The 13,339-nt window shown below is 38.9% G+C and overlaps 1 protein-coding gene across 1 annotated transcript; it reads left to right on the plus strand.

Moving 5' to 3' along the window:
- Positions 1-3,411: 3,411 nt before the first annotated feature.
- inka1b (inka box actin regulator 1b) lies at positions 3,412-6,091 on the plus strand. Its single transcript, XM_083534334.1, has 2 exons — positions 3,412-3,633; positions 5,091-6,091. Exons 1-2 carry the CDS (start codon positions 3,631-3,633, stop codon positions 5,976-5,978), a joined length of 891 nt encoding a protein of 296 aa, XP_083390460.1. The 5' UTR covers positions 3,412-3,630; the 3' UTR covers positions 5,979-6,091.
- Positions 6,092-13,339: the final 7,248 nt, after the last annotated feature.

The following is a 13,339-nucleotide window of genomic DNA, read 5'->3' on the forward strand; positions in this document are numbered from 1 at the left end:
CCGTGTGTATGCGTGTGTGTTTATTATACTTAAAAAATATATATATAATTTTAAATGGCTTCACAATTAATTGGAAAAATTAAAATAATGGAAAATGATCTATTGAGAAGTTGTTCAGGAAATACAGGCGTAATCGCTTAATCATTCGACTAGATAGAAGTCCATTTGAACCAAAATATTAAATCCATGTATTCTGTTGGACAGTCAGTCAATGAACTGCTGTTAACTTGTTTGCTGACTCAGCACTCTTGATGCTGTTCCAGCTGCAGTCAATCCAATCTTCTTGTAGGAGCAGTGACGAGTGCGTCAAAATCCAAACACTGAAAAGCAAAAGCAGCATGTTCTTGCCAACATCCTGCAGTCTTGAGGTAGAGTTTAATTTTGGCAGTGTTTCTAAAAGGATTGTTGTAACACTCAATGTGAATTCGCATTACCTAAATACAACAGATTTGAAATAACAACTGTTATAAAAAACTATATCTATCTATCTATCTATCTATCTATCTATCTATCTATCTATCTATCTATCTTATCTATCTATCTATCTATCGTAGAATGGAATATTCGTGTTCCAGATTTGGTTCTCTTTTATAGTTATAAGTTCCACTCTTCTAGGAAGATCTTTTACTTTATTTTGGAGATCTGTGATTATTCACCCATAAGAGCATTGAGCATTGATGTTGGGTGAGTTTGCTGAAGGTGCAGTGTTTCAGTGCTTCTCAAAGGTGTTTATTAGGGTTGAGGTCAAGTCTCTGTGCAAAACACTCCAGCTTTTCTATTAAAGCTTAAGTAAAGAAATGCCTTGAAATGTTTAATTTATATTATTATATAATAATATATAATATTAAAAAAAAAAAAAACACTTTGTGCAACTTTGTGGCAACAATTTGGGGATCTTTAGATCTTAAAGTGATATATATACAGTATGTAGCATCATTTACATCTAATGCACTAGATATTATGACCTCACTATTCGCATCATATTACATGTTTGCTACAATTGTGCCTTTTCATCCATAGGGTACTTGTGTCTATGTGATAAAAAAAACGTGTCTACATGTATAGAATTCAAATCATCCATTCTGAAAATGGCACTTTGTACCTCAGAGGCGTCCTTTAACTATTTATCTTGTTTTGTGTGCAGTCTGCTGGGATGATGAGCATCAGCATTCAAATGCAAACCTCTAGACGTTTAAGGTCCATATGGCGGAAGTGTCAGTTCATGCATTTCAATTGCAGAGCCGTTTGCTGTACTGGAAAAGACAAATTGCTGTCGGTTGTTGGTGAAACAGTGCTGGAGAAGAAGTGCATGTACAACCTGCCACATTGAAATAAACCCATCAAAGGATTTGCTGAGAAATCTGTAAATCTCATTCACCGCTCCAGATTTCTCACATGCGGATTACAACTGTCAGTTTGAGCATATGATAAAAAAAGGAAAGGAAATTCGATATTAATGCCATTCTTTCAGATTTGTCCTATAAAAGAAAACCCAGTTAAGAGTTTCCTCTACTCTGGAAAGACTAATAAGGTGAAGCGTCTTTTTCATTTTAACCATAAACAGCTGCTACTGTGCAGAACTAAAACAACACAGAACTACAGGCTTTTCACACAGTATTCCCCTACAATTCATACCCCATAATAACAAAACAAACAAACAACAAACATTTTTTAATGACTAAATTTAGCTCAGGTGAAGCCCATATCTATGGATCATCTATAAATTCACTTGATGAGAGGTTTATTTGGAAAGTCAGACACCTGTCTGTAAAAGGTTTACCAGCTAAAAGGGCATCATATCAGAGCAAAAAAAACAAAACAAAACATGAGGACAAGAGGAGGACGAGTTGTACAGCTCAGAGATCTGAGTGCTCAGCCAAACTGAAAAATCATGGGGATATGAGCCTTGGTAAGGGAGGTGACTGAGATCCTGGAGCTCCTGGAGCTCCAAAGATCTGGTGTGGAAATAGTTGACCTTCTGCAAATTTGCCTCTTTTTTGGAGTCAAACATAAAATCTCACTATAAATTTGAAGTCATTATGAAAAAAAAATGAAGGGCCCTAAATATTTTCCTAATGCACTGTAAACAAAACTACACAGAACAAAGATGCAAATGCATACAGCAGCATAATGCATAATGCAGTACACCCTCTACAACCATCGTATAAAAATTAGTCAATGTTTTCTACAGATAAACACAAACGTGTTCTGTCTTGTCCTCAGCTTAGGGACATCATTGGGTTTGTATTAGCATTTTCAATGTCCAGCCTCATGAGGAGAGGAATGTGTGGAATGTCTCGAGGTGTTACGGCTAATCAAGAAGACATTGGAAAGACAGTGTGTAATTAAGCACAATGATGTTTGCACACACTGTTTTGCTGCTTTGCATGTTCATTGTTATTGAGGGGGTTTAATGACGTTAGAACGTGTGAACGGTTTGCTGATGGCTGCAGTAGCACCAGAACAACACAAGATGGCAGCCATGTTACACTTCAGCTTTCCGCTCAGAAGCAGTGCCTCCAGTCGCGCGCTCTTTTCGCCTCGAGTTTAATAGTAAATAAGTTTATTACTTTTATTATTAGTTTTGCTACGCAGTATTCTTTTTCTCTGGGCAATTCAGTGCTGTATTTAGTTTCAGAAGCGTTTAATCTTCATCAGAAGAAGATATTAAATCTGCAATAAATACTGATTAAACATTAAGCTTTACTGTGGACAGTAACATTTTCCATTTTCATCATTTTTATTATATAAAGCATTTAATGTCGAATTTTTGTTGGATACAATTTGCACGTATCATTTATTAATTTTGTTTGTATTACATTTTTTTTTTCTATTTACAACCTCCCACAAACACAGTCCAAAATGCAATAAAAATAAGTAAAGCTAAAAATATATATTTATACAAAAGATGATGAACATTTTCGAAATATAATTGTAAAAATGTTGAAATACATTTAAAAATGTATTAAAATGTTTAATGTTGAATTCAATAACTATCTAAAAAGAATAGAATGAATGATGAATTCATAATATTAAAGCAAACACAGTAAAATATACACAAAGCTACATAGTCAAATAAACTACTCAGAGATTAATATATAAATAAAGACTTTCTATTACAATTTATATCAAATATACCTTTTAGATTAAAGCATTTGAAATAAAAGTACATTTATAATAATAAAAAAAAATAAAAATACTATTGAATGCTGTTGATTTATGATTCTTTTCCTCATCTTCAGGTGAGACGAGTCTTTCCCGGCTCACATTTCACCTCGCTGTTGATTGGCTGGCTGAAGGACGGAGTCGCCTCCTGATTGGCTGAAGCTGAAGTGACCGTGCGCTCAAATCCGCTCTCGCGCTGTTCTGCGGAGTAAAACGTGCACGAGTGGAGCGTGTGTGTGTGTGTGTGTGTGCGCGCGTGCGTGTGTTACTGCAGACATCCTCTAAAGAGTTGTGCAGCTGCGGGACATCTGAGTTAGTATTCATGCACCAGAGCGCCGTGATGACTGTCTGAACTTTAGTCCGTGCTTTTGGACAGCATTTTAATCATTTTACTTTTCCATTTTTTTTTTTACAGACACAAAAAAAAGGATTAAAACACAATCTAAACGCTCTCCAGAGGAAAAAATGGTAAGTGTCTAATTTTATCTTAGAAAACATTTTACATGTAGTCTCGTGTATTAGCATTTACCTATTGTGTAATTATATTGACCTGTAACGTGATAAAACGGTTTGCACTGCGGGGTAAATTCATATTTTACAAAAAAAAACTAGATTTCTCTTTGAAAACACTTTTTCACATTCTGACAGTAATGTGGAGTTTATTTGGGTGTATACAGCACTGTGTCAGAGACACCAAATAATCACTTATTTGCATGTCCATAAGGGCAATTATGGCATAAATCTTTTTTCCCTCACCATTTTTATCTTTATAATAATAAAAAAAAAAAACTTATATAATGTAAACACTCCCAACTCCACACACTGTGATTTGATAAATCATGACATCATCGTTAACCAGTATGAAAAATCTTCATCACTTTGTGCACTACTCAGCAACAAACTCTAATATACGCCTCTATTTACTTTAAAGCCAAGTTACACTGTCCTTATGTTTCCTTTAGAATCAAGTAAAAGTTTATCTGAAAATAATTCTGAAAGCATTTGATCTGAATTACAGAAACCTCCACCCAACCGTGTGGGTTTTGCATGGCCCTAAGCCACAACTGGCTTGATGTCTTTTCGAGCCAAATAGTTAATTCCTTGCAGCTGTGATAACAGCCCTGAGTGGTCTCCAAACTGTGCCTCAAGTCTCACCACAGGCTATAAACGAACCACACCAAGGCAATTCGCTGGCATTCCACGAAAAAAAAAAAATCCAAGCGTCAAGTAATGCAAGTGAAAGAAAAACACATCCAGAGTTTGGAAAAGCCCCTTCACATATCTGAAAGGAAGGGGCAGGACCGAGTTATTGTTTCAGTGTGGGGAAGGCTGTTGCTCAGTGGTTAAGACATTGTACTTTGGATCAGAAGGTCATGGGTTCAAATCCCACCACCACCGAGCTGCTACTGCTGGGCCCTCGAGCAAGGCTCTTAATAAGCTACAGCTCGGTTCTATATATTGTTAATAAAACAAAATCGGATGCAGCTTTAGTTTCCACCTACAGTCATAAAGGAAGAATTTTGATTCTTTGCGATGAACTATGACCTACATTGTGCAGCGTAGTTTGAACGTGATGTCATTTCCCCTTTCATGGCCCTGTGGTACATGGGTTTGTCATTTTTTTTCTCTTCTTCCACTTTTCCTCTCTTTGAGGAGGCAGGGAGGTATCCTACTCACATCCGGCCCCCCCTCAGCCAACTCCGATACGTCTCCGTTCTCTTAAACACTCACGTCGTTGTTTAAATTTTCTCCTACTAAATTGTCTGGCTGTCTTTATATGGGGGCCAAATGTTCTGTGGATATCTGCTCTGAGGCTTAAGTGCAGCTGTTTTTTGTACTAGCCGACTTCAGACTCATTTTATGTGTGCTGCTGGAAAATATTAGTCATGTATGTTCTAAAGCGATTTTTTCCTCTTTTTAAACAGTTGTGTGTGCGGAATTCGGGTGACTGCTTCGGGGACCAGATGCGGTACATGATCCGTTCCATGCAGGACCTGAAGCAACTGCGGGAGCCCCGCGAACCCCAGAAGTGCTCTTACGCGGTCACACGGGCTTGCCATCGGAGAGCGCGACAGAGGGAACACCTGGCCCGTTTGCGGATCTCCCAGTCCAGTGAAGGCAGTGCCTACGACTCAGCTTGCTGTCTGGCGAGTCCACTGGAGGAAGAACGGGACGAAGATGACGCAGTGGGTCATCTGCCTCGCGATTCGCCCTGTAGTGAGAAGAGCGTCGACTTCGATTCGGGATATTCCGAGGCATCTTGGCAGGACGAGGGTGTTATTCTGCGCCGTACGAGGAATGTCCGTGTTTCGTCTTCCGCTTGCGTGCGCACCAACCGCATTCGGCCCAAATCGACCTCGGACGCATGCCTGGAGCGTTGGACCTCATTTGAGGCCAGTGAACCCGAGGACTGGACCACATCCCTGTTAACAAGAGGGCGTAACAGGCAGCCTCTCGTGCTGGGAGACAACAGCTTTGCAGACCTCATTAAAAACTGGATGGACCTTCCTGAGTGTCCTGATGTGGCTGATTTAAAGCCCAACCCTAGTAGCAGACTAGCCAAAGATTTTCTAATCAACGTGAGGCGGAAAATAGCACTTGTGTCCAAGGGAATAGAAGGACGAGGAAAGTCTGCAGAGCCGTCCACAAAGCGAATGTCATGTCCTGTAGGGTTTCAGATTCCAAAGCCCTTCTTTCACCAATCACACACCGGGCTGCACCAGTCAGAAACGGACTTTTACCGGTTCCGTGCTTTGACGAAGAGTGGGAGCAGACAGCCGATCATATGCAACGACATTATCGGCTATATCTAATGCCAAACGAAGGATTCCAAGACTGGCCAATAATCAGAATAATTTTTTTATATATATATTAAAGCATGTGTAAATACAATGCAAACAGAAATAAATGTTTCTGGAAAACACCAGATTGTTTGCCATTTTTTTCAAGAATGTAACGGTTATCACCTGCTACACTGGATCACTAAACTCCTGAAAATCCTTATTTGAGATACGTACACTATATGGACAAAAATATGTGGATACCTGACCATAAGATTCTTTTGTGCATTTTTAAACATCCCATTCGTCACTTAGTCGCCAGTTACTGTTATAATAACCTCCACTCTTCTGGGAAGATTTCCACTAGATTTTAGAGTGCTTATCGAGATTTACGTTCATCAGTCACAAGGGTGTTAGTAAAGGCAGGTACTGATGTAGGGTGAGGATGCCTGGGGTGCAGTCAATGTTCCAATTCCTCCCAAAGGTGTTCAATGGGTTTAAAGTCAGAGCTCTATAGCAGACCACTCAAAAACTTCTCCTTAGACCCATATCAAGCAGGCCGTATCTTCACAGAGCTCAAATTTACAAACCCTTTACAGTTGTGCGCCTTTAACTTTGTAGCAGTTTGAAGAAGAACCACATATGGTTGAAAAAGCCCGGTGTCCCAATACTTTTGTCCATATAGTATATTTGGACTCCTGGGGTGAAATATAGACTAAACCAAAAACAGCAAATATGATGCTTATAATGGTTTTTAACTACAATATTATTACTCAGAAATGAGCAAGAATTAAACAGATGAATTCCAGAGAGTCCCTGTTCCACCATTTGCTCTTTAACTGTGGCAGTGACAAAAAAGGTTGGGGGAGAAGCTGGAAACATGGAAATTCATTTAATCTTATATGCAAAAGTAAAATCTAAATTACGTAAAAAGAATTCAAACACGTCTGGGTTCATGAAATGTTTCAAACTACTTAGCAGTTTGAAGCAAATGAACACTGGGCATTTATCTTTAAAATGTAATGACTTAAAATTGTTGTTGCTCAGGTGGGAACATAATATGCATAGAGATAAGCAGAGTATATGGATGTTATGATTGTTTTTTTTTTTTTTTTCTCTTGACCATATGATTATAATCTTTGGTTTGGGCCATATTTGGGGCTATGGTTTAAAAATCCAGTCCAGATTTCCACATTTATTGGTGTAATAATATATCAAAATATCAAAGCAGTTCAATTTACATACTACTTTATTAGAGGACATCTGCATATTGTGATAAAAATACTAATGATGCTGCAAGTAAAAGAAGAACAGTCTGGATTTAGACAGCATGAAAATCATGACCATATAAAGCTATTGGAAAACAATTAAAAGTTTTATAATCAATTAATAATAAAAAAAACAAAAACAGTTAGTCTGGTCTAAAAATGTATGTACACAGCTGTCGTAACAACTGTGTGTTAGTTCGGCTGTGCCACTGCAGCTGTGTGCTAATGCCAGAGGTGGGAAGTAACGGAGTACAAATACTTCGTTACTGTACTTAAGTAGATTTTTCTGGTATCAGTACTTTACTCCACTATTTATTTTTTAGCTTTTTACTTTTACTCATTACATTTTTACACAAATATCTGTACTTTTTACTTCTTACATTTCCAAAACAGACTCGTGACTTTAGTTTTAATCCACTGATTTGGTGAAATATTTATTTATTTTTTTCCCCTGCGTGCCGATTTCAGCCGAACAACCGATTTCCTGTTACTGCGCGTCATTTTCAAACCACTGGTGTATAAAGTCCTGTCTCTCACGCACCACAGATGTAGACTAGTTTATGGAGCTAAGAATCAGCAGGCAGAAGGCAGTAAGAAGTTTAGGGTGAATGTGGATGAGACAGAGGGAGTCAGTGATGTAAACATGACTGAGAACAGACACATTCCTGATCATCATCATCTTTTCTCTGCTTGTGTTCTATTTGTGGATCTTCAGCCTGGACACATTTATTAGGTAACAACATTTTTAATTCGTTTTGTATGTACAGTGGTACCCCCGCTTATCGACTTTAATCCATTCATTAAAACCGGTTGAAATGCGAAAAGGTCGAAGAGCGAATGTAATTATCCCATAAGAAATAATGGAAAACCATTTAATCCGTTCCCGACCTCCACCGATACCCATTTATTAACAATTTTTGCCCTGTTTTTAGCAGTATTAATACTAAATAATACAGGTACATAAATAAAAACTGTATATAATTGTTATGCAGCGTAATGAGCGGAGGCAAAGCCGGAGCACAGTTCGCTTTGGTTTAACAAAAACACACACACACACACACACACACACACACACACACACACACACACACACACACACACACACACACGGCAGTCCATAGAATCCTGACAAACGAGTGAGAGATATCCATGGTACGCCCTGGAGAGGCGAGGTCCACGGGCGAACGCACGGGAGGAAAAAGGTAATCCGGGGTGCCCATTGGAAAGAAAGCGCAGCCGTGGAGAGCGCGTGGAGTCCGGAAAGGAAGAAACGCATAGGAATACGTGTGACAGGGAAAACACAGACAAACATGCACCAAACACCTTCATATACCAACAATAACCGATAAGTAATGTGGATGAATGAGGGGTTTATATAAGACCTGGGGATGAGTGAATAATGAGCCCCAGGTGTGCATTGTTGAAGCCGGGGGCTTCAGGGAAAGCGAAGGTTTTGACCGGTGGATGTCAGGTGGATTTCTGACAATAATACAGTAAAAAGTATAAATTAAAAACATTACAAAAGTAAAAAAAAAAAATGCTCCACGTGGGTCGGGGTAAAAAAAGGTCGATAAGCGGGCATTTGGTCGTTCAGCGGGTGCAAATTTCGGTCGAAAAACTGTTCGCTAAGCGAAAAGGTCGATGTCCGAGCCGATCGATAAGCGAGGTACCACTGTATATGTATATTTGGCTGTAAAAATTAAAAACATTTTAAATGGCAAGAAATTTTATTAACGCGCTATCAATTCAGCACGCATTTCTGTTTCACCATTTTTACAAAACATTTAAATACATAAATAAATAACTAAATAAAAAAGGCGAAATTTAAACCTTTGGCAAAAAATACATTTATCCACGACGTCCTTTCTTTACTCAGATCTAAAATAAATAAATAAACTCCAGATAAAAATATTTTTAATCAGTAAACGTTTGTTTTATTTCTGCACCAAGTCTCAAATCAAACACCAAAATCAGCCATGATTCACACCATTAACCCTCTAGGTGGCTTTTTGTGGGGTTTTTCCTCATAATGGCGAAACAAACTTAAATTACTGTCTTTATTGATCGTACAGATAAAAACAATACATCATTCCAATCTGTAAAATGTCTATAATTTTATATATATAAAAAGCTTCCTGACTTGACTTGAAGAGGTGCATTTTCTCCGGTATCACCTCATTAACTGTCCGTGTGGAAACATAGCAAAGGCTCTAAATGATGTCCACACATCTCTGCACTGTTATAGCCTTTATATTTAATCACTGTACATATGCTTACATACATATCACATGCTGTACATATGATACATGTTTAACACCTCCAAGCTGCCAGTTTTGGGCACCTGAGCAAGCCCTTATACTACTGCTCATTTAGTAAATGAGATCATTAGGAGTCGCTCGGGATAAACACTTCCAACAGGAAGTGGCTATATCTCACTTTCTTTGTCTCTCTATTTTCTCTATCTAATTGTCTCTGTTGGAAGCTTTTAGTAAATGTCAATGTCTCACTGTATATGTCTCTCTCTTGCTGTCTCTCTATTTGTTTCTCACTCTTTGTAAAGCTGTGTTTGTGTCTCTTTGTCTTTGTCTTTCCTGCTTATTTACATGTCTAACAAAGTTTTGAGTTTTGATGTAAGACTGATGATGTAAGACTTCCCTGGTTCAATTCTTACCTCTAGTTTCATATTGAACTTTATAAGAAGTTTTTAAAAACAGAACAATGAAAGATCATTAAAAATTGGTTGCTGGTAAGTCATGGTAATATCAGTGGTGCAGGTGTTGGAGATGTGGTTCTTGTACCTGAGTCACTTCTCATAGACTTCCGGTTACTGAGAGAATGTACAGGAAGGAAAGGTTTTGACCCTCTACCATCATGATCTAAGAGAAAACACTGGTCTCCTAACTATAAAAAAAAGCCAAAAGTCCAATAAGCAAAGGCTTGTTTGCCTCTCCTGTGTTGGTGTAGTGGTCAGTGAAGTGGTCACTGCTATCTGACTCACCCGGTTCGATTCCTACCGTTTAGCTTTACTTTAAATTGTTTAAAAATTGTTTAAAATTGTTTTAAAAAAAACAAAAAAGGTCCTAAAAATCAGGTTCTTGCAGGAGATCCTGTGGCTCAATTGGAAGAGCTTTACCTCTGGGTTGAGAGGTTGCCGGTTCAAACCCCGGCCAGGGCTCAAAGTTAGGAGTGTGGAAGGTGTCAGGAATGGCTGCGTGGAAGGTCGGATTCGGATTCGGAGGGTGTATCCTAAAGCAGGGGGGCAATATCCGGGCATCTGCCCCCCCTGGCGTCTGAGAAGCTGAAAACAGGTGGTTATGAAGCAAGAACGTCCAAAAAAGTATCGACTTAGTTTTGCATATATAGGGAAAGATTTTGCCAAAAACCTATCACCCACACTTTTTCTGAGGCTGTGAAGCAACAGGTCTTCACAACCTTTGTTTACAGTCAACTACCTTGTTGCTCAACAGACACTACTTTCCACACAGCTTACCCAGTGTGGGGACAAACCAGATTCGAACCAGCAACCTCTGAACTCAGAGGCAAGGCTTTTATCACAAAGCCATCAAGTCCCACAACACACCATCTTTTTTTGGGGGGTTTATCCTTCGTTTCATGCTTCAAAGCAAGAAATTCAGACCAGACAGAAACACAGAAAGCAGGATTCGAACCCTGAACCCCACCAACAGCAAAATACCAGTCTTAACCCACTGAACCATTGGGAAGGACCAGCTGCAACGATTGTTTAGAGCAGGTCTATCTTTTCTTTCAAACCATCAACACAAGAATATAATGCTAAAGACAGACATAGGAAGCAAAACAATATCGTGACTAGCAGGATTCGAACCCTGATTCACAACATTAGCGAGGCACCAGCATTAACCAACTGAACCATCAGTAAGGACAAGCTGGGAAGCTTGTTTAGAACAGGTCTATCTTTCTTTTTGACCCATCAAAACAAGAATATGAAGATGTAAACGGTAGAGTATAAATGATAATAAATAAATGATGGTGGAAAGGGCTGAGATGAGTAATGAGTGTGTGCCGAGTGTTAAGTCTAGGACTTCAGTGAGGCACCAGCCTTAACCCACTGAACCATGGAAGAGATCAGATTGGGAAGCATGTTTAGATGAGGCACAAGCCTTAAACCACTGAGCGACCACTGCTGAAAAGCATGTGTGCTTTTTTGGAGGGTTCATACTTTGTTTCATGCCAGCGCAGTAAGAAAGAAGGCATGTAGGACTGGCTTTGAAACCTTATCACCAGCGTGGACTATATTAAGGACCATGTTCAGGCACAAGCCTTAACCCACTGAGCTACCACAGAAGTGCCTTTTATTTTTTTTATTTTTTTTTTTGGTGGAGTTATCTTTCATTAAAGACCAGGAAATCAAGAAATTAATCCAACACAAAAAGGACAGAATTGAAATGTTTTCAGAGTGGACAAGGTCAAGAAGTTTTATTTACCAACACAGCAACCACCAGCTCGATCAGGAATCAAACTCTCAAACTCATCCTCGTGGGGACCCTGACATTAACCCACTAGGCTATCACATCTATCTATCGATCTATCTATCTAACTTATATGATGTGAGGTCCAGTTAACAGCTAAAACAGGTGGAAGTAATGTCAGAGCCAAGACTTCTTTACTTTCACTTAAGTAAAAAAGTATAATCAGTACTTCAACTTTTACCTGAGTATTTTAAAACATGAGTATCTGTACTTCTACTTAAGTAAAGGATGTGTGTACTTTTTCACCTCTGGCTAATGCAGTTAGCCCAGTGTTTGCGTCAGGTCTGCCAATGGGTCGTCTACATGGGTAGGCTACAAGTTTCAAAAGAAGAAGGGAGGCCTGCAGTTTTGTTTATGTTTGAGGATGAAGAGGATGGTCGTGTCAACACCTCATCGGAGACGCCTGCGGTGGAGTTTGTTTGAGCTCCTGCTTGGCTCCTCAGTAAGAAGGTCATTGTGTGTTTTTTTTGTGTGTGAGTTCTGAGACGGGGGAGTGTGGCTCGATCAGTCTACTGGGTCCAGATGGTAAAAAAAAGAAAGCCTGAACCTTGAACAAACTCAGTTAACCTCTTAAAAAAAAAATACAATCCATCACACACACGCACACTTACACAAGTCCTTAAAACAGATTTCAGATGTTGAGGTCTTTTAGAAGGTTGAGTTTTAGCTGAGTCGGCGTAGCCCACATCACTGATGTGAACCTCGCTTCCTGGCATGAACTGGTCTGATGTTTTCTATGTGGTGACTAAAGCACTACAAGGGGCTCTGTTATATGAAAGAACCCCACTGCTGATGATGTGATGTGGCCCGGCATGAAGCCGAGGCTGATTACCGCATCAAAGTCTCTGTGGTTTTGGCAGTGATTAAAAATCGTAATTTATTAATGAATGACATCGTACTTTTTCAACATTTAGTTACATTTAATGTTGCGGAAAAAGCTTGAGATGAATAAGATCCTTCGGGAGCCTACTAATTTACTAACTAACTAACTAACTAAATAACTAACTAACTAACTAACTAACTAACTAACTAAATACGTTTTTACAGAAACTAGAAAGGGCAAAGCAATTCTCTGGCTGGCAAAAAAAAAATGTCTGACACTTTGCTAAATGTTCCATTAACATACTGTTGAATAAAGCTTTTTCTTTGCTTTTTAGATTTCCAGTAGCATCCACTATATAACTCACCAGAATAACAGCCAGAACCATATCTCGAGCCACACAGACACAGAAAACTAATGCATACTTTCTGGCCAATCAGATTTGAGAATTCAATGTGCGGTGAAAATATTTCTATGATGTCATCTTATGACACTAAAGCATATAATCCAGTGAGAGATATGATTTAAGCTTTAAATAAGATATTCCTTTTAGGTCTGTGCATGACAAAAATATATGGTTAGCAGCTGTAATGGTTTCCTTGTTAATGTTAAGTATTTAAGTTTGGTATTACTTCAGTACATCAGTCCACAAACCCTTGAGGCAATGCAGCTCCGAACTGGCTGTAACATTGTTTTAGCCGTTCCCAATATAGTTGCTAACAATGCATGTACCCTCCCTCCATTCTATACACAACTGCAGGAGATGAGGATTAAAAAGAGGGTTAAAACGGAGCAAAC

Source organism: Silurus aristotelis (assembly GCF_946808225.1).
Source record: "Silurus aristotelis genome assembly, chromosome: 2".
NCBI classification, from domain to species: domain Eukaryota; kingdom Metazoa; phylum Chordata; class Actinopteri; order Siluriformes; family Siluridae; genus Silurus; species Silurus aristotelis.